Source organism: Aquarana catesbeiana, linkage group LG05, assembly GCF_042186555.1.
Source record: "Aquarana catesbeiana isolate 2022-GZ linkage group LG05, ASM4218655v1, whole genome shotgun sequence".
In the NCBI taxonomy this organism is placed as follows: domain Eukaryota; kingdom Metazoa; phylum Chordata; class Amphibia; order Anura; family Ranidae; genus Aquarana; species Aquarana catesbeiana.
The window spans coordinates 265,023,449-265,045,905 of NC_133328.1; the positions used below are offsets into that span (position 1 = coordinate 265,023,449).

Consider the following 22,457-nt stretch of genomic DNA (forward strand, 5'->3'; position numbering starts at 1 on the left):
CACACCCCTAGTGGACTGATAATACAGCTATATTTGTCTGTTGAATACTTTATAAAATATCTAGATCGTTTTAGTAAACATTGTTAACAATTTCTCATTAAACACATACCTTTGTATAAATTTATGCATCAATGTCTATATATATTTTATATTCTAGCCCTCACTGATGTAACTTTATAAATCTATGCAATATTAATTGATGCTTTATTTGTAGAATCTACACATGATCACATTGTGCCATTCTCAAAGGCCCTGACGAAGCGGCCTCGTCCGCGAAACGCGTAGGCCATAACTCTGTTAAAATCGGGGATTTGCACATCCTGAATCCATTTCAACCATATTAACTGTAATGTATTATTAACTGTTTTTATACTGAATAAAAATAATGTACTTTTTCATTAATTGTTTTTCATCTATACTTCTTAGAGGCACAATTAAAGTCCCAATCAGTTCTATATACCTTTTTAGGAACACATTTGCACACATCTAAGAATTAGTAAGCTGTAGTATAAGGCTTAATTTACACTAGCAGCTCCTAAATTTGAGTTTAAGAGCTTTGGCAAAAAGAACACAAAAAACTCTGAAACTCAACTCCATAAAAGCCTGTGTCAATGTACACATAGGATTTTAGCAGAGTTTAGGAGCTGCTGCGGTTAGCCGAGCTTCAACCTACCTCTCCTGAATCTTCCAAGAAGAATCTTGTTCAGGATAGGAACATTTTGACCGCTGACTGCAGGAAAAACGCAAAATGTGCAAAAACACTGTAAAATAGATTTTGCCACGTGTTGCATTTTCCCCGTGGCTGCAGTATATGAAGCCTACAGATTTTTTGGGTGGTTTTGATATCTTATAAATGTAATTTCATGTTTACTATGTAAAATAGGTTCTTCATAAATCAGTTATAAAACTTGTGGTCTAGACTTGCTGGTCCTTCACAACTGAAATAAATAGATATGACTCCAAATATGACATTCACCACTATGAAATTTATGGTCACATAAAATGAAACAATGAACTTATATTTTGCATTATTGGAAATTTTTTCTTTCCATGTGCTTTGAAAGCAGTTACCACAGGTCTAGCCCAGAGAAAAGCCTTGTTTTGTTTACATTCCGTCGGTCTGCAATCTTTATTGATCAACAGCAGTGTAACAAAGAGTGAGGCTGCTGGTTTCAGTGTCTTCAGTACTAGGAAACACGAGTGATCATTTCTAATCAGCGCTGCACTAAGTAATAACTAAGGCCCCGTTCACACCTTGGGATTGCGGCAGAATCTATGCGATTCTGACTGTGATATCAAAACGTACTACAATTTCAAACGCAGGTTCAAGTGCCATGATTTTCAATGGCACCTAAAATGCAGGGCAGTTTCGCTGAAATTGTTGTGCGATTTATCCTGCGGCAATCTCATCATGTGAAGCTTGTTACCCAAAAAGCAGGAGCTGCTTTTGGGTGACAAGATTCACGCGCTACGATGTGCTGCGATTGCTGTGTGATAAATCATGTGACAATCGCAGCAAAACCACATTGCTTTTTTAGATGCCATTGAAAATACTGGGATTTCACATTTTGTGATTGTAGTGTGTTTTGAGATCGCAGGCAGAATTGCAGCGATTCTGCCACGTTCCCAAAACACCCAGGTGTGAACAGGGCCTAAAGAAATAGTTAACGAACTCCTTAGAAAATTACCTACATATGTTTGTTTAAGCCCCCATATCCCTATTCCTCTGATTTAGAGCATGGATTTCTAAAGGGGTTGTGATTCCTAGCAATCTATGGCAGGCCTGCAAGCTATGTCTCCTGCAGCATGTTCCAGTCTCTAACAACTCCTATAGGATGCCTGCAGCTTCCGACCATCTGCTGCTGCATGTCTGTAGCCGCTTAAGCTAGGTACACATGGTCTGAATATCAGAAGGAATTCAGAAGGAACTAGCCAATATTTGGACCATGTGTATAGCTGTCCTTCTGACAGAAGCCCAGCCTGCTGAGTTGAACAAAAAAAACAATTTGTGTACCAGGTATTCCAGCTTTCTACATCAAGTAAATTGATCACTGCTGATCTATTGTTTAAAACATGACTGAATACTTACGCAAGGATTGCAGAAAGGGAAAGCATCTCTGATGTGAGATAAGACAGATATGAAATGACAAAAACAAATCCAGGTTCAATTATCCTCACATGTTTGGTAAATCGAGTAACCAAGCTCAGAATGTATGCAAATATGATTCCAACTATGGTTCCCCCAATGCTTACGACAAAAAAAGATACTGAAACAGAGAATACAAAAATTTTAAACAAGAATAGTTGCAGAACCAAAGTTTAAAATACAGTCTTGCAGTATAGATATATACTGGTTCAGATGCAGTAAAGGTTCAGCATAAAGTGGTATAGGGTTGGTATAGGTGTAGTCTAAGTTTGGAATAAGTTCTGTGGTCAAAGCATACACTTTTACACTGTTGTTTTTTTTCAACATTGTCAGGTTTTTCTTTTGTTTATAGCACAAAAAATAAAAAAGGACATCTATTTTATATGGGTCCAGCGTCACACGGCTGCGCAATTGTCAGTTAAAGCGACACAGTGCCTGATCGCAAAAAATGGCCTGGTCAGGAAGTGGGTAAAACCTTCTGTGGCTGAAGTAGTTAATAGGGGTAGGCTAGAAATAATTGACATAGTGTGGAAATTGATATAATGGTTTTATATTTGGACCATAGATACACTTTAAATCACAGTAATTGATTCACTGGCAGAGAGCATTTGATGAATCTGACATGTACTGCTTTAAAAAGTATGATCATTACTAGTTATATACCGGTGCCTACGTTTTTTCCCAAAAACTCACAATAAAGCCATTCCTTCAATAAACACATTTTGTATTTTACTTAGGACATTTACTTTGTGTCTTCCAACTTTTCCATACCCCTTTCACTCTATTACTATATGACAATAAAATATACATAGTCTGCAATAGTTTTACACATAGCACTTGAATTTCACCATTTTCCATCTTGCCATAGCTACTTATGCCTACATAAAAAAAAAAAAAAAATTGTACATTGTCAGCTTAAAAAAAAGAAAAAAGCAGGATATTTATTAAAGAGTGTGCCAAAAAGCCTTAAATGTTGATTTTAGGTAGATAAATAGTATAGTACTATAGTCAAGTCAACTGACGCATATTGATACTGTTAGATTTGGTTTTGGCATCTAGGTTTCAATGACCTCTATCACAAATGGGTTAAAAAGAGGAAATCTAATATTTCATCAGTTAGCAAGAAATGTTGCAACATTATCTTCCCCATTTTGATTTTGGAAACTATGCTTTTATGTCTAGACAAGTGTATAGAAAACAAAAAAATTGGGACAAGTGTTTTCATTTGGATAGAAATCAATATTTTAACTAAACATGCATACGACTGATTGTTGCATCATCATGATTTGCGCAAGCATAAGAATGTAGCATTGTTTGGCTGTGGCTAGGAACAAGTGAGGTCAACTCTATGCTTTGTGTAATATCAAGCCCTCCTTTGTTTAAGTTGTAAAGCAAGACAAAGCAAGTACATAAAATGCTTAGTGAGTTACTCAATGTATTCAGTGGTATCTAGTGTACAGAGGCTGGATTGATATCAAACAGGTTAATACTCATGAAGGATTATTTTCCAAACTCTGGTCAATTATAGCCTGCAGCTGACCAAGCGGAAATTTTGCAATAAGGCAGTGGAACAGAAGTCGATCAGTAGTCCATGCTAAACTGGCTGAATTTCGATTCACATATGATCAGCGTAAGAAACAGAGAACTCATGCTACACATTGAATGGATTTTTTTTAAAAGTTTTTTTATTTATTTTGTTAAATAGACAAACATAGAACATACAGTACATTGGCGACCACACAACAGAGTTGCCACCCTGAGATTGAGGGCCATACAAACCATACAAATAAAGTGCCATCTAAAATAACAGAGACTAACTATATACAGTGCATTGCAAAAGTATTCAGCCCCTTGGCATTTTTCGTGTTTTGTTGCCTCACAACCTGGAATTAACATGGATTGTTTGAGGATTTGCATCATTTAATTTACAGAACGTGCCCACAACTTTGAAGATTTTTTTTTTTATTGTAAAGCAAACAACAAATAGGACGAAATAACAGAAAAAGTCAATCTGCATAACTATTCACCCCCCTAAAGACAATACTTTGTAGAGCCACCTTTTGCAGCTATCACAGCTCCAGGTCGCTTTGGATAAGTCTCTATGAGCTTGCAACATCTTACCACTGGGATTTTTGCCCATTCCTCCTTGCAAAACTGCTCCAGCTCCTTGAACAGCAAACAGAAATTCTGACCACAGATTTTCTATTGGATTGAGGTCTGGGCTTTGACTAGGCCATTCCAACACATTTACATGTTTCCCCTTAAACCACTCAAGTGTTGCTTTAGCAGTGTGTTTGTGGTCATTGTCCTGCTGGAAGGTGAACATCTGTCCTAGCCTCAAATCACACACAGTGTGGTACAGGTTTTGCTCAAGAATATCCCTGTATTTAGCACCATCCATCTTTCCCTCAACTCTGACCAGTTTCCAAGTCGTTAATGCTGAAAAACATCCTTACAGCATGATGCTGCCACCACCAGGTTTCACTGTGGGGATGGTGTTCTTTGTGTGATGTGTTGGGTTTGCACCAGACATAGCGTTTTCTTTGATGACCAAAAAGTTAAATTTTAGTCTCAGACCAGAGCACCTTCCTCCATACATTTTGGGAGTCTCCCACATGCCTTTTCGCAAACTCAAAACATGCCATTGTGTTTATTGCATGAAAGTAATGTCTTTCTTCTGGCCACTCTGCCATAAAGCCCAACTCTATGAAGCTCATGGCTTATTGTCGTCCTATGTACAGATACTCCAGTCTCTGCTGCTGCCCCTCTGATCAATGCCCGCCTTGCCCGGTCCGTGAGTTTTGGTGTGCGGCCGTCACTTGGCAGGTTTGCTGTTGTGCCATGTTCTTTCCATTTGGTTATGATAGATTTGATGGTGTTCCTAGGGATCATCAAAGATTTGGATATTTTTTTATAAGCTAACCCTGACTTGTATTTCTCAACAACATTGTCCCTTACTTGTTTGGAGAGTTCCTTGGTCTTCATGGCAGTGTTTGGTTAGTGGTGCCTAGGCAGGTGTTGCAGCCTCTGGGGCCTTTCAAAAAGGTGTGCATATGTAATGACAGATCATGTGACACTTAGATTGCACACAGGTGGACATCATTTCACTAATTATGTGACTTCTGAAGGTAATTGGTTGCACCAGAGCTTTTTATGGGCTTCATAACAAAGGGGGTGAATACATACGCACATGCCAATTATCAGTTTTTTATTTCTGAAAAATAGATAAAGAAAATGGGCTTTGAGGTAACCAACCTCGGGACTTTAATGGTGTTTGTATTTTAAATATCAATTCATCAAGGATTTAGATAAAATAACATTTTTATTTATTTAAACATTAAAAAAATCACAAGACATAATTTAGTACAGAAAGAAAAGATTTTTTCATAAAATTCAGTGACATATCACAAAAGATACCACTTTGCTCAACATGTTTCGCTCATTGGAGCTTCCTCAGGAGACTTGTCATGTGGCATCATGTTTAACTAGAAATTGCAAAAATACATAGAATAAGTACTTTGGTTGAGATATAAATCCGTACATCCAATATGCATCAATTATTATCATAATGCTAGAAAATATAAAAATTATATGGTAAATGAACATTATATGATAAATAAGATAAATAAGACAACATCCATAATAATAAATAAATGTATGGTACAATAAAGATAGCCGTGAAGTTGCAAAGATGAACCTTACCCAAACTGATGATCAAATATGTATATAACTCAAGATTGAAATCAATGAGATATATCCTATGGGTTGCTTTCCTTCAGAGATGGTGTTTGCAGAGATATGCAAAATGATCAGTAGGTGGAGTCCTTTCTGATAAAGAAAGGACCAATATATATATAGATAAATAATGTTTGAATAAATAGAAAAATAATTTAAATGAAAATACTAATGATATTTGATTGTATAGGAAAACAGAAAAATTACCTAAAAATGTTAGTTTATAGAATCAATATTGTCCATGAATAGCATCCGCAGTGAAGCTTGGAAAAATTCACTCAATAGCGGGATGAACAAAATGGAAGAATTTCAAAAGTGCTCAGTGCATATAGGGCTTGCATCTAAGGTGAGCCAGGTCCTAGGGTATGTATCAAATAAAAAACCTGCAACAAAAAAATAAATAAATAAAGTTTGAAAAAAAAAAAGAGAAGGAAGGAGGCTGGCTTATTTAAAGAAATGGCTGAAAGCTAAGAGCATCATTGAGGCCGGGATATTGTAGGGCACCTAAGTTTGAGATCCACCTTGCCTCCCGTTGAAGCAAAATTTGATCATAATTGCCCCCTCTTTCATTGGGGGGGACATATTCAAGGGCAGCAAAGTGCATCAATGAGTCATCAAACTGGTGGAAAAGGCCCATATGTCTGCTTATGGGTGTCTCCATTTTCTTTCCTCGTACGTGGGCATAACCAAACGTCCCTCCTTTCACTGTATCAGGGACCATGCGCTGCTGTCACATCCTCAGTGTTTTTCCAGCCTTTATTTATATTGGGGCATACAATTGTGGCTTGGCTTCTTGTCCATCCACTCTTGTTGTTTTTTTTCCCCCACATCTCTGCCCCTTAATTCCACCCAGCTCAAGGCAGAGGATTTTCCAACATGGCCGTCCACGATCACGCACCTCCTGCGTCATCGCGGTTGCTGACCATACTGAGGACGCATGCGCGAAGGACACTCCTCTACGTCCGCGGCACAGCAGTGATGTCAGACGCCACCATGCCGAAGCATGTACAAATACGGGGAACGGATCCTTCATTCCCTGTCATTCGCTGTCGGCTATTGAATGAGCCAGACGGGAGGTATACCTCCCTTCCCGTCAACTTTTCAATTGCTCCTTATTCATTACCAGTTATGTTCCATCTTGTGCCTTGGCATACAGTACCTCCCTTCGGACTTTTTATTTTTGGGCTGTCTGCTGTCTCTAAATTTCTAAGCCAGCAAACACTTTATTTTATTTATTTAGTTATTTATTTATTTATTTGTTGCAGGTTTTTTACTTGATACATACCCTAGGACCTGGCTCGCCTTGGATGCAAGCCCTATATGCACTGAGCACTTTTGAAATTCTTCCATTTTGTTCATCCCGCTATTGAGTGAATTTTTCCAAGCTTCACTGCAGATGCTATTCATGGACAATATTGATTCTATAAACTAACATTTTTAGGTAATTTTTCCGTTTTCCTATACAATCAAATATCATTAGTATTTTCATTTAAATTATTTTTCTATTTATTCAAACATTATTTATATATATATATATTGGTCCTTTCTTTATCAGAGAGGACTCCACCTACTGATCATTTTGTATATCTCTGCAAACACTTTTGAAGACCCATCTCTGAAGGAAAGCAACCCATAGGATATATCTCATTGATTTCAATCTTGAGTTATATACATATTTGATCATCAGTTTGGGTAAGGTTCATCTTTGCAACTTCACGGCTATCTTTATTGTACCATACATTTATTTATTATTATGGATGTTGTCTTATTTATCATATAATGTTCATTTACCATATAAGTTTTATATTTTCTATCATTATGATAATTGATGCATATTGGATGTACGGATTTATATCTCAACCAAAGTACTTATTCTATGTATTTTTGCAATTTCTAGTTAAACATGATGCCACATGACAAGTCTCCTGAGGAAGCTCCAATGAGCGAAACATGTTGAGCAAAGCGGTATCTTTTGTGATATGTCACTGAATTTTATGAAAAAATCTTTTCTTTCTGTACTAAATCATGTCTTGTGATTTTTTTAATGTTTAAATAAATAAAAAATGTATTTTATCTAAATCCTTGATTGCATAGTTACATAGTAGGTGAGGTTGAAAAAAAGACACAAGTCCATCAAGTCCAACCTATGTGTGTGATGAATTGATATTTAAAATACAAACATCAATAAAGTCCCGAGGTTGGTTACCTCAAAGCCCATTTTCTTTATCTGTTCAAATATTTGGGATGTGATGTTCTCCTATTTGGTCCCTCCTTTCCCAGCTTCATTTATTTCTGAAAAATTGTTTTTTATGTATTTTTTTTCTAATTTTACTTCACCAACTTAGACAATTGTGTTCTGATCCATCACATATAATTCAAATTAAAAAAACATGATGTAATGTAACAAAATAGCTAAAAAGCCAAGGGGGGGTGAATACTTTTGCAAGGCACTGTAACTATTAAGAAAAATTGCCCAAAAAATATGGACAAAATTGGCAGGGGAATATGCACATCGCCAGCACTCAGCAGGTCGAGGAGATCTCTGCCAACCGAGCAGGGGTAAAAGAAATTCTGTGTAAAAAATGTAAGTGAATCAATCTGTCCCTGGCTGAAACTAGGTGCTTAAATGAGCACTCTCACATATCATCCCAGTCCTCCCCCTAAATATCTTGAACCTCTGTTCTCCATCTTTCCCTACATAGGAGCACAATAGGAGGTGGAATCCTAAACATTTCCTTGTAAGCCAAAGACAATGTTTTTGACATGGAGTACACAAATAACAAACTTTCCAAGACCGAAGACTGAGTCTCTATAGTCAAGGTATGGCATTGTGAGTAGTTAACATGTCGTAGCTGAAGATAATGGAACAAAAATAGTGGTTCGGGAGGTGCTTAGTTTTCAATTGGTCAAAGGTAAGTAGATAGCCTGCCCGCCCCCCCTTATATGTCTCCCACTTTTTTGATTCCACGAGATGCCCACACCAATGGATCTGGCAATGTATAGAAATGTGGAAAGACAAGGGTTCATCCAGAATGGGGAAGAGGCGAAACTCCTGAAAATTTGGGCTGCATTACTTTTGGGAAATTTTGCAGGCTTTAATGGTGGCTTTCATACACCTCATCAGCAGAGGGGTAGATCTATTCCCTCTAAACAGAGCCAAACACAGGCTCTTGTACGAGCCCAGGGCCGCTGCCTTCAAGACCGTGGCTGAATCTCCATCATCCTTCAAGAGCCAGGGGCGTGCAAACATCATTTAGCGAGAAAATATTTTTGCCAATCAGGTAATACCAACACTCCCTGACCCCAAGGTTCCTGTAACACACATTAAGCCAATACATGGAGGTGAGGGGAATCAAATAAATGAGCTAATGAGATCATCTTTTTTGTTAAAATAGGACTTAGGGACCCGTATTAGAGTATGACGTAAAAAATAAAGGATAACAGGGAGAATTTTCATCTTAATTCTGTATTTCTGCCTATTACAGATAAAGGAAGATTTTTTTCAGGCCTGAATTCTCTGCTTTAGGAGTGTAAAAAGTGGAGTCAGATTCAGGGTCTTATAGTCCGCGATGTCAGCATTAATCAGAATCCCGCGATAGGTCAACTTGGATACCCAGCGCAAACGGAGCACTGGGTCCGCCGCTGCTCTAGCTCCTGAATCCAATAGAGGATTTGGACCAGTTTACCCTAAGTCCAAAAGCATTCAAAATATGCAGCACCGCCTCCATGGAGGGCCCTGGATCACTAAGAAAAATATTCAAGTCATCAGCGTACAATGCAAGGCATTCCTTAATTGCAGCCGAAGCGCCTTCACCTCAGGGGAAGATCGAAGCGCTATCACAAGGGGTTCCATCATTACCGCAAAAAGGAAAGGGGATAGAGGATACCCTTGTCCCATACCTCTGCCTATAGGAAAAAAAAAGGGGAAAACAGAATTCAAGCCTGATCACCACCTGAAGACTACCATACAATAGTGCCACCCACCTGCGAAAATGCACACCAAAACCCATCAGTTCCAGAACCTTGTGCACGTACTGCCAGTCCATAGAGTCAAATGCTTTTTCTATGTCAATAGACACTAGAACCCTTGTGGACTGGCTGTCATGAGGAACTTGGAGGTGTGTGAAGACCCAGCGTAGACTTTTCAGGCATAAAGCCGGTCTGGTCAATATCTACTAGGGACGAGATGACTCCTGCTAATCCGGTGGCTAAAACCTTAGTGAGGATTTTAAGATCCTTATTCAGCAGAGCTATCGATTTATAAGAGGAGCAGTCAATAGGATCTTTCCCTGGCTTAGGCAAAATAATCATATAGGCCTCCAACATTGATGGGAGCAGGGTTTGTTGCTCTAGACCAGTGTTCTTCAAACTGTGGCCCGGGGGCCTGATGTGGCCCTTTACTTGCCTTTATCCGGCCCTTGAGGCATTTTTCTTACCACAGACACCTACAGTAGGGGAAAATTCCTGTCAATGACACCAACAATAGGGCACAATTCTTCCCACTGACAGCAACAATGGGACATAATTCCTTCAACTGACACCAACAATCTATTTCCCCTAATACCAAAGATTGGACATCATTTACTCCCACTGGGCACAGTGCAGCCCCCTAAAAGTCTGAACAACAGTAAACTGGCCCTTTGTTTAGAAAGTTTGGGGACCCCTGCTCTAGACAATGTTTAAAATGAACACACGGGGAGCTAGCTTCTCCGCATAGGTCCTATAAAGCTCAACCGGGAACCCATCAGAGGCTGCTGCCTTGCATAAAGGGAAGGCGCATATGGCAGCTTCAATCTCCAGAGGAGTAAGTTTTGCCTCCATGGTGTCTCTATCAGTGCTGGTAACACCAAGTCACTAAGTAGCTGTCAGAAACCATAAAATTAGGCCGAGACAGAAGTACAGTTAAATCGCACTTGTTTAATAACAAAAGTAAAAAGAACAAACATAGTCGAAACATAGCCAAAGTTCAGTAATCAGAATGGATAGTCAGCCAAGCTAGAAGTCAGGGATCAATGTAGTGGAAAAGCAAGCAGGATCTGGAGCCAGAAGGGATGTCAGCAAAGCAAGTCTTGAACAGGATCACAGGAGATGTTTCTGTGATGTTGACCAAGGCGAAGGCAGAGCTCCTCTGGACTGGGCGACTTAAGTAGGCAGGACTGACGAGCAGGATATCATCAACAGCTGAGTAACTGTGAAGAGATAGGAGCTGGTAATTAGCCGACAACTGAGCGGCCAGCTCAGAGAAGGAAGGGCTGAGCCCAGCCCTGACAGTAGCTTCCCCAAGGAGTCAATGTCATAGGGTGATATGGGTGAGTAAAGTGTAGTACAAACTCATTCAGAATACCTGAGGGGTTAGTGATTAGGTCACCACCAGCAGTCTTAATAGCGGGAATGTTGGAGTCAGTTTTATGCTCGGCCACCAACATAGCCAGGAGTTTACTGTTCTTGGGCAAAAAGAGACTCAGCCTTGTGTCTACATTCAGTATGTGCCAGGTCAGAGAAGTGCACTGAAAAAAAGGCACCTCACCTCCAACAGAGAGGTGCAAGAATTATCCATTGGGGACTCAGCGTTTTCATCCGTACACCTCCTTTCCTTTTGTTGCAAACCCCTCACCTCATTATTATGATCCTTACAAGTTGTTTTTTTACCTGAGATACACTCACCCCAAGCACGGATTTGAATGCATCCCAAACTACCGCAGGCGGGGTCGAATCAGCATTAGTGGGCCAGTAGGAGGAGATGGTGGATTGAAGTTGTGTGGAAACTTGTTCAACTTGCAGACAACCTGGGGACAATTTCTACGCTCCTCCGCCAGTACCTGCAGGCACCAAAGATCAACATACAACGTGTTATGGTCGCAAACCCCCTCTGCCAAATATGAGACATCCCCAATTAAAAATAAGAATTGAGAGTTGCCAAAGGCCATGTCCAGCCTAGCAGAGGATTGGTGAGTTCAGGAAAGATGAGGTTAACACTTAACTAGAGGATGTTTCCAGCACCATATCTCTTGTAGATCAGCGGCTGATGCCCAAGCAAGAAGCTCAGTAGAGCCAGGGCTATTGGGGTTGAATGACTCCAAGCCAGCATCCAAAATTGTATTATGGTCCCTAACAAGCACTAAGCGATAGAGGATATCAAGAACCACTGCCACATATCGACCCCCCGGATCAGAGATCCCCTGATGTATAGTGCAAGGAATCGATTTACTAATAAGAACTGAGACGCCTCTAGCAAATGAGGAGTAGGTAGCGTGTAGCGCTCGTTGGTTCCAAGGCCTGCATAGGGTGAAAACCCTGCTACCATCAAGGGGAGTCTCCTGGAGAAGTAGGTTGTGTGGCTTGAGTAGTTTAAGAAATTAAAACACAGCAGCCCTTTTAAACTTATTATTAAGTCCTCTAATGCTGCATACACACAAGCGGACTTTTCATCAGACTTGGTCCGGCGGACCGGACTCCATCGGACAATTCGATCGTCTGTGGGCTCCAGCGGACTTTTTTTCCCCAAAAGTCTGCTGGACCTAGAAATAAAACATGTTTCAAATCTTTCCGACGGACTCGAGTCCAGTCGAAAAAATCCGCTCGTCTGTATGCTAGTCCGACGGACTAAAACCGACGCTAGGGCAGCTATTGGCTACTTGCTATCAACTTCCTTATTTTAGTCTGGTCGTACGTCATCACGTACGAATCAGTCGGATTTTGGTGTGGTCATGTGTAGGCAAGTCCGTTCGTTAGGAAAGTCCGTCGGAAGTCCGTCAGATAGACCGTCGGACCAGTCTGGGCGAAAAGTCCGCTCGTGTGTACGCGGCATTTACATTCCATGTTTTTAGCCATTGGTAGTGGTGAGACAAGCAAAGGTCAGTATATAAAGTAAATAGACAAGATAAAATATTGCAAGATGGATCATCCATCCAGCACTGTAATTGGGATTGTGGAAACCAGTATGACAATTAACAGGAAACCCATAAAGAGAACAACTAACCATCCCTGCTGTTATGCTAGAAAAACAAAAATCTGTTCCAATATGCAGCCTATACCTATAACCAACAAAAGGGAGCACACCCCTTGTGCACGATAGTCCGACTGTCCTTGCTGTCACATAGAACCTCTCGGAAAGACTGCATAGGAAAGAGGGGAATTGCAACAGTGCATTTACATCCCAACTTGTACAAATGCAACTCATGGCCTCCAAGTAGGATTGAAGCATAAAGGGGGACTCCGCAGTGTCAAAGGCAACATCCTGATAGTTGAAAAAACTCACTAGAAAAGGCAGAGGTGGAGCGCCAGCGGGGGAATTGCCTGTATGAACTCAGTGGGCCCGTTACACCCCATAAGTCGGGGGGAGAGCATCCAGGGTCAGCAGCTGCTTGAAAAATTGCTCTGCAAATATGGCTGGCTTAGCACCCCATCAGGCAGCCCCATCACCTGCATGTTATTCTTGCGTTGCCTGTCCTCCACATCATCTGCCCATGTTTTGTAGTGCTTTTACCAGGTCCTGCAGCTTTGTTAGTTGTGCACTGTGAGAGGTGGTGGAGTCTTTCACTTCAAGTGGATTTAAACCCGATTCATTAAATTTGAGCTGGGCACATATCTGCAGTGTTTTCTTATCTATCTTCAAAGCACTAAGTCCCGTGGCTTTCTCCTACTCCATTCTTTTGTTTTCAGCATAATAACTTTGTTTTGGGAAGGTTGCTATAAATAGATTAGCAGAGAGCTAAACTATTCACAGGACAGCTCTGAGAGTCTCTGCCTATGTGGAGTGGGGGTATGTGCCGTTCCTCCAATCAGCTGTCTTGGCTGTGTGCCCAGATTTCACACTCAGTGATGAACAGGAAAAGAAAATCTCTATCATGATGTGAACATTCTAAAGAATATATAAGGCTGAATACAGCAGATATACATGTAAAACCTACGTAGGGAGATTTGTTTCGTCCCTGTGTATCACCTGAGGCTGTTCACTTCATTGGGTATATGCGAGGGTTTACATCCACTTTCAGAGATGTGGTCCTCTGCGGTTAACAGTCTGCCTCTGATTTTATTGAGGCGAATGAGGGTGCATTCTGATGCCAAATGGCGGACCATCAATGTCACTTTACAGGCATCTATGGCTTCCAGGATTGGTTTTGTGATAACCCCAGTGTCAGCCTTGGATGTTGGTGGCACAGGGGGACTCGAGCTCGGAGCAGGTGCTGCCACTGGAGAATCCATCCTCGTGACCTGTAAGTGGGAGCTGGGGGAAGCCGCAGTCAGCAGCAAAATGGCGAACGAGGAGCTTGATTTCCAGAATCACACAGATGGTTGAGGCAGAGGATTTGACAGTGGTGTACTTGGATGCCATATAAAGATTTGCTCAGCTGACAGGGTGCAGCGGTGAATGGTAGGAGCTGGATCACGGGGTAAAATTGATCTGTGGACAGGATAATTCACAGAGCAGTACAGAGCTCTGGAGAAGTGCGAAAAGCTTGGTTCACATTCCGGCTCTGCCACATAGAGTGAACTAACCACCTCAAGTCCGGACACTTTCAGCCCCTTCCAGCCCCTTCCAGTCCAGGCCAATTTTTAGCTTTCAGCACTGTCACACTTTGGCAATTACTCAGGCGTGCAACACCCAAATGAAAATGTATAATTTTTTTGAGACAGATAGAGCTTTCTTTTGGTGATATTTAATCATCCCTGGGATTTTTATTTTTTGCTATATAAAATGAAAAAAGACCAAAACATTTGAAAAAAGGTTACTCTTAATTTTACAATTTTGATACTCTTTTTTTCAAAAATTTAGGCCAAACCGTATTCTGCTACATTTCTTTGGTAAAAATAATACAAATCAGTGTACATTATTTAGTCTGTGTGAAAGGTACACACACTATATTACCAAAAGTTTTGTGACACCTGCCTTTACATACACATAAACTTAGCATCCCAGTCTTAGTCCGTAGGGTTCAATATTGAGTTGGCCCATCCTTTGCAGCTATAACAGGTTCAACTCTTCCGGGGAGGCTGTCCATGAGGTTTGAGAGTGTCTATGGGAATGTTTGACCATTCTTCCAGAAGCGCATTTGTGAGGTCATACACTGATGTAGGCAAGAAGGCCTGGCTCGCAGTCTCCGCTGTAATTAATCCCAAAGGTGTTCTATCGGGTTGAGGTGCAGGCCAGTCAAGTTCCTCCACCCCAAATGAAACAAAAAAAAAGCCGCTCCAGGTGAGTGAGTCTAGTTTGCTTTGCTTTTAAAATCATTTGTTCTCAACATCAACCTGATTGTGTGTATGTATAAATATATACATGTTTTTTTTCTATTATTTTGTGTATGTTGTTGTTACTATACAATGATTTTGAATGATGTGTCGAGTTTGCTTCGAGTTCAATTGGTGTATCAGATTTCTTCTGGCAGTGGATCTGGACCGAACTCTTTGTACTGTTTTTAATTGGTTAGTTCACCTGTAACCTAATGATGACAAATTAGAGCAGTATATAGGTGATTGTGGTGACTAGTTCCAATAGGTAATGACTAAGCGCTAACATTTGCGCAACATGCTTCTACCTCTTTGTCCCCTGCTCCATCTATCAACCACTGGTCATATGAAGCTTTAATAAAAAGGACTTTTGGAAGTGCAGCCATCCAGAATCATTTCCTTATGTTCCTCCACCCCAAACTCGCTCATCCATGTCTTTCTGGACCTTGCTTTATGCACTGGTGCACAGTTATGTTGGAACAGGAAGGGACCATCTCCAAACTGTTCCCACAAAGTTGGGAGCATGAAATTGTCCAAAATGTCTTGGTATGCTGACGCTTTAACAGTTCCCCTCACTGGAGCTGAGGGGCCAAGCCCAACCCCTGAAACACAACCCCACACCATAATCCCCCCTCCACCAAATGATTTGGACCAGTGCACAAAGCAAGGTCCATAAATACATGGATGAGCGAGTTTGGGGTGGAAGAATTTGACTGGCCTGCACAAAGTCCCGACCTCAACCCGATAGAACACCTTTAGGATGGATTTTTGCAGAGACTGCGAGCCAGGCCTTCTTGTCCACATCAGTGCCTGACCTCACAAATGCGCTTCTGGAAAAATGGTCAAACATTCCCATAGACACACTCCTAAACCTCGTGGGCAGCCTTCCCAGAGGAGTTGAAGCTGCTATAGCTGCAAAGGGTGGGCCAACTCAATATTGAACCCTACTTACTAAGACTGGGATGCCATTAAAATTCATGTGCGTGTAAAGGCAGGTGTCACCAATACTTTTGGTAATATAGCGTGTGTGCGAGAAGCCATGTGAAGGACACAGCAAACATGTGGAAGAAGGTGCTCTGGTCAAATGAGACCAAAATTTAACTTTTTGGCCTAAAAACAAAACGCTATGTGTGGAAGAAAACTAACAATGCACATCACCCTAAACACACCATCCCGTGGTGGTGACAGCATCATGTTGTGGGGATGCTTTTCTTCAGCGGGGACAGGGAAGCTGGTCAGAGTTGATGCGAAAATGGATGAAGCCAAATACAGGGACATCTTAGTTGAAAACCTGTTAAGAGTCTGCCAAAGATTTGAGACTGAGACTGGGGCGGAGGTTCACCTTCCCAGCAGGACAAGGGCCCTAAACATACAGCCAGAGCTACAAGGTAAGGAAAGGTTTAGATCAAAGCATCTTCATGTGTTAGAATGGCCCAGTCAAAGTCCAGACCTAAATCCAATTGAGAATCTGTGACAAAACTTAAAAATTGCTGTTCACAGATGCTCTCCATCCAAAATGACAGAGCTTGAGCTATTTTGCAAAGAATGAGCAAAAATTTCACTCTAGATGTGCAGAGGTGGTAGAGACATACCCAAAAAGACTTGCAGCTGTAATTGCAGCAAAGGGTGGTTCTACAAAGTATTGACTTATGGGGGCTGAATACAAAATACACGCCACACTTTTTCATATATTTATTTGTAAAAAAATTTTGAAACCCATTTACCTTCCTTCCACTTCACAATTATGTGCCACTTTGTGTTGGTCTATCACATAAAATCCCAATAAAATACATTAACTTTTTTGGTTGTAACATGACAAAATGTGGAAAATTGCAAGGGGTATGAATACTTTTTCAAGGCACTGTATACTTACCGGCCACTTTATTAGGTACACCTGTTCAATTGCTTGGTAACACAATATTGCCAATCAGCCAAACACATGGCAGCAACTCAATGCATTTAGGCATCTACATGTGGTGAAGGTGACTTGCTGAGGGTCAAACCGAGCATCAGAATGGGGAAGAAAGGGGATTTAAGTGACTTTGCACGTGGAATGATTGTTGGTGCCAGAAGGCCTGGTCTGAATATTTAAAAAATTACTGATCTACTGGGATTTTGTCAGGGCTGGGCGCAGCCCTTCCTCCTCTGAGCTGGCCGCTCTGCTGTTCCCTAATTGCCAGCTCCTATCTCTCCACAGTGACTCACCTGTTGATATCCTGCTTGTCAGTCCTGTCCAGATGATCTCTGCCTTCGTCTTGGGCACATCTCTAGAGACGCTCGCCTGTGTTCCTGTTAAAGACTTGCTTGGCTGACATTCCTTCTGGCTCCAGATCCTGCTTGCTGTTCTACTATGCTCATCTCTGACTCCCTGACATTTTGGCTTGTCTGACTATCCGTTCCGGTTCCTGAACTCTGGCTATGGTTTGACTATGTTTACTCTGTTTACCTTTTTTTATCATCATTAAACAAGTGAGATTTAACTGTACTTCTGTCTCAGTCTGATTCATGGTTTCTGAAGTAGGCGAAGGCCATGAATTCAGAAGATGCAGTTTCTGTCCAGGCATTTCCCACGAACAGAAACAAAGTAGGTTTCAAGATATCTTTGCTTTCTGAGAGAGCATTGGCCTGAGCAAACCCTCTATGGGAGAGGCAAAAACCTGTTGTCTTGAGTTACCCTGAGTTTGTGACTTCCTTTAAAAGGGTATTTGACATTCCCACATGCTCCGCTTCTGCTGCCAAGCTCCTCATGTCCATCAGAGTACAAGAACTGTTGCCGATTACGCCATTGAATTTCTGTACTCTGGTAGCAGAGGTTGCGTGGAACAATGAGGCCCTTGTGGCTGCTTTTTCTCATGGTCTCTCGGATACCATCATGGATGAGAAAGCAGCCCGAGATATACCCACTGAGCTGGAGAAGTTGATCACGTTTGCCATCCTCATTGACTCCAGACTCAGAGAAAGACTCTTTTAAGGAGCGCTTGCGGAAGCCTCCTGTATATTTGTCTCCAAGCTTTGCAGTCCCACCCTTGCCTCCCTCGCCTCCCATGCCTCCTGGTATCAAGTCGGTCAGTGAAGATGAACCCATGCACTTGGGCTTCACACATCTCTCTGCGGATGAGAGAACCTTTAGGAGGAGGGACAGATTATGCCTTTGTGGCCAGGCAGGTCACTTTTTAAAGTCTTGTCCTACCCGTCCAGGGAACACCCGAACCTTGAGGCCCTGTCACGAACAGACCTTAGGTGGCGTTGTTTCGTTCCCCAGTTATCCAGAAGGATAAACACCTGGTTTCAGTTACCGTTTCTTGGGCTAAGTTGTCCATCGAGATACGGGCACTAATCGACTCTGGGGCTGCAGGCCTGTTCATTGATGCTGCCTTTGTATCGAAGCACTCGATTCCACGGCAGCTGCGTGACACTCCACTTGTCATTGAGGCTCTTGACGGGAGACCTCTACAGCCTGCCCATGTGACTCATGAGACTGTTCCGTTGTCCATGGCCGTAGGGGCTCTTCACCATGAGATACTCCAATTCCAAGTTATTTCCTCACCTAAGTTTCTGCTGGTTATTGGTTATGCTTGGTTACAGAGACACAACCCCTCTTTTGATTGGCTCCCTGCTGAGGTTCTCTCCTGGTCACCACAATGCAGTAAGACATGCTTCCAGAAGGTAGCCAAGATCCATTTCTCTCTCCTCCCTGCCAGAGGAGTACTGCGATTTTAGCAATGTCTTTGACAAGGGTCAAGCTGGTAGTTTGCCTCCACACTGGTCGTATGATTGCGCAATTGACCTTCAACCTGGTGCCATACCCCCTTGTGGCCGGGTTTACCCTTTTCTCGGTCTTGGAGGATAAGGCCATGGAGGACTATGTTGCAGATGCATTTTCTTGAGGTTTTATCCATAAATCCTTATCTCCTGCTGGTGCTGGTTTCTTCTTTGTGAAGAAGAGGAGTGGTGAATTGAGCCCTTGTATTGATTATAGGGGTCTCAATCGTTTCACGATTAAGAATGCCTATCCAATTCTGTTGATTACGGAGTTATTTGACTGCCTCAAGGGAGCAACGGTTTTCTCAAAGCTTGATTTGAGAGGGGCATACAATCTTGTGAGGATTAAAGAGGGCGACGAGTGGAAAACTGCATTTTAATACCAGAGCAGGCCATTATGAGTACCTCGTAATGCCTTTTGGCCTTTGTAACACCCTGGCAGTTTTCCAGGAATTTATTAACAATGCCCTCCAAGATTTGTTGCAGTTATGTGTGGTGGTTTATCTCGACGATATCCTCATATTTTCCAAGTCCCTAGAGAGCCACCACACAGAAGTCTGTCGTGTGCTTCAGAAACTAAGAGAGAACAATCCCTACTGTAAATTGGGGAAGTGCAAATTCCATCGTGAACAGGTTAAATTCTTGGGTTATGTAATTTCCACTGCTGGTTTTTCGATGGACCCAGAGAAACTTTCAGCAGTTCTACAGTGGCCACAATCTGTGGGTTTATGTCCTCTACAGCGTTTTCTTGGCTTTGCCAACTATTATCGGAAGTTTATTCATAACTACTCATCTCTGGTCAAGCCCCTGACTGATATGACCAGAAAGAACGGTAACTCACAGTGTTGGTCTCCGGAGTCCATTAAGGCCTTTGAGAGTCTCAAAGCTGCCTTTGTTTCTGCTCCTGTGTTGGCAAATCCTGATCCTACATTACCTTTTATTCTTGAGGGTGATGCTTCTGAGACTGCAGTTGGCGCCCTTCTGTCTCAACGTCCTACCTCTGAGAGCGCTATGCATCCTTGTTGCTACTTTTCCAAAAAAATGTTACCTGCGGAGTGCAATTACGAGATTGGTGACAGAGAGCTGTTAGCGATGATTTTAGCCCTGAAAGAATGGAGACATCTCCTCGAAGGTACCACTGTGCCGGTTCTCATTCTTACTGACCATAAGAATCTCACATTCTTGTCTGAGGCTAAACGCCTCTCTCCCAGAAGGGCACGATGGGCTCTTTTCTTGTCTAGTTTCAATTACATTGTCTCATTCTTACTCGGCACTAAGAAGGTAAGGGCTGATGCGTTGTCACTACAATTTTCCTCCACGTCCAAGATGGAGTCAGTTCCGGTTCCTGTGACTCCTGATCGTATTCTGACTACTGTTCGCACCAGTCTAACTTCTCCTTTGGGTGACAAAATTCTTGCTGTTCAGGTTCATGATCCTCGTGAGAAACCTTGTGACCGCTGCTTTGTCCCAGAGAGTCTCCATTCTGCTGTGCTCCAGACTTCCACTCTCACAAGGCTGCTGGCCACCATGGGAAGAATCAACTCTTTTGCGCCATTTCCCAACAATTCTGGTGGCCTAATCTACGTGCTGATGTAACTGCCTTCGTAGCTGCCTGTTCCGTGTGTGGTCAGAGTAAGACTCCATGACACCTTCCAGCGGGCCTGCTACAACCCATACCCAATGGGGAGAGGCCCTGGACCCACCTGTCTGTGGATTTCATTGTGGAGTTACCCAACTCCCAGGGCAACACAGTTATCCTTATGGTGGTTGACCGGTTCTCGAAAATGTCTCATTGTATTCCACTTTAGAAGTTGCCCACTTCTAAGGAACTGGCTTCCATTTTTGCTCGGGAGATCTTTTGCTTACATGGGCTACCCAAGGCAATTGTCTCGGACAGGGTTAGTCAGTTTGTGTCCCGGTTCTGACGAGCCTTTTGTGCACAGTTGGGAATTCAGCTTGGTTTCTTCTCTGCGTATCGCCAACCAGTCCTTGGAGCAATTCCTACGTTGCTATATTTCTGACCATCATAACAACTGGTTAGACCTCTTACTGTGGGCGGTGTTTGCTCACAATAGTGCCTTGAATTCTGCTTCCCGATTGTCCCGATTATGGCAAACTATGGTTTCCAACTTTCCATGTTGCCTGACTCATTTGTTCCGCAGAGTATTCCTGCATTAGAGGAGCATCTCCGTGGTCTTCGTTTCACTTGGGCACAAGTCCAGGAGGCTTTGCGACATGCTAATGATAGGTACAGATTCCATGCTGACGCCTGCCTGCGGCTTCCTACCAGGTTGGGGACAGGGTCTGGCTGTCATCTCACAACTTCCGACTTCGTGTTCCCTCTCTGAAGTTCGCACCTCGGTTTATTGGGCCTTTCCGTGTTCTTCGCAGGATTAACCCAGTGGCTTATGCATTAGGCCTTCCTTCTAATATGTGTATCTTAAATGTATTTCATGTCTCCTTAATAAAACCTTTGGTCTGCAACCGCTTTACCACCTTGGTGCCTCGTCCTCACCCTGTACAGGTTGAGAACCATGAGGAGTATGAAGTACAGTCCATTGTTGACTCCCATAGGTTCCGTGGGCGCATACAGTACCTGGTGAATTGGAAAGGATATGGTCCGGAGGAACGCTCTTGGGTCTCATCCTCGGATGTACATGCCCCTGTCCTCCATGATAGATGTTTTCCCCTCAAGCCTGGTGGTCCCCAAGGGAGAGGGGTCATTGAGGAGGGGGTACTGTCAGGGCTGGGCTCAACCCTTTCTTCTCTGAGCTGGCCGCTCAGCTGGCGGCTAATTGCTAGCTTCTATCTCTCCACAGTGGCTCACCTGTTGATGATATCCTGCTTGTCAGTCCTGCTTACATAAGCCGTTTAGCCCAGATGATCTCTGCCTTCGCCTTGGTCACATCTCTAGATACGCTCTCCTGTGTTCCTGTTAAAGACTTGCTTGGCTGACATTCCTTCTGGCTCTAGATCCTGCTTGCTGTTCTACTATGCTCATCTCTGGCTCCCTGATGTTTTGGCTTGTCTGACTATCCTTTCTAGTTCCTGAACTCTGGCTATGTTTTGACTACGTTTACTCTGTTTACCTTTTCATTATTATTTAACATGTCAGATTTAACTGTACTTCCGTCTCAGTCTGATTCATGGTTTCTGACAGATTTCCAAGCACAACCATCTCTAGAGTTTACAGAGAATGGTCCAAAAAAGAGAAAATATTCACACACTTTGGGCCTTTTAGTACCAATTGAGCATCGTTTAAACGTCACAGCCTACCTGAGCATTGTTGCTGACCATGTCCATCCCTTTATGACTACAGTGTGCCCATCTTCTGATGGCTACTTCCAGCAGAATAATGCACCATGTCACAAAGCTGAAATCATCTCAAACTGGTTACTTGAACATGACAATGAGTTCACGGTACTCCAATGGCCTCCACAATCACCAGATCTTAATCCGATAGAGCACGTATGGGATGTGGTGGAAAGGGAGATTCGCATCATGGATGTGCAGCCAACAAATTGCGTGATGCTATCATCTCAGTATGGACCAAAATCTCTGAGGAATGTTTCCAACACCGTGGTAA

The 22,457-nt window shown here is 42.4% G+C and overlaps 1 protein-coding gene across 1 annotated transcript in view; it reads right to left on the minus strand.

The window, feature by feature from the left end:
• SLC9A3 (solute carrier family 9 member A3) overlaps positions 1 to 22,457 on the minus strand; it is a gene marked incomplete in the record, with an annotated part of 668,605 nt that overhangs the window by 217,954 nt on the left and 428,194 nt on the right. Inside the window, 1 exon segment of the mRNA XM_073630751.1 lies at positions 2,090 to 2,267. Within this exon segment, the coding sequence (XP_073486852.1) occupies positions 2,090 to 2,267 (178 nt within the window).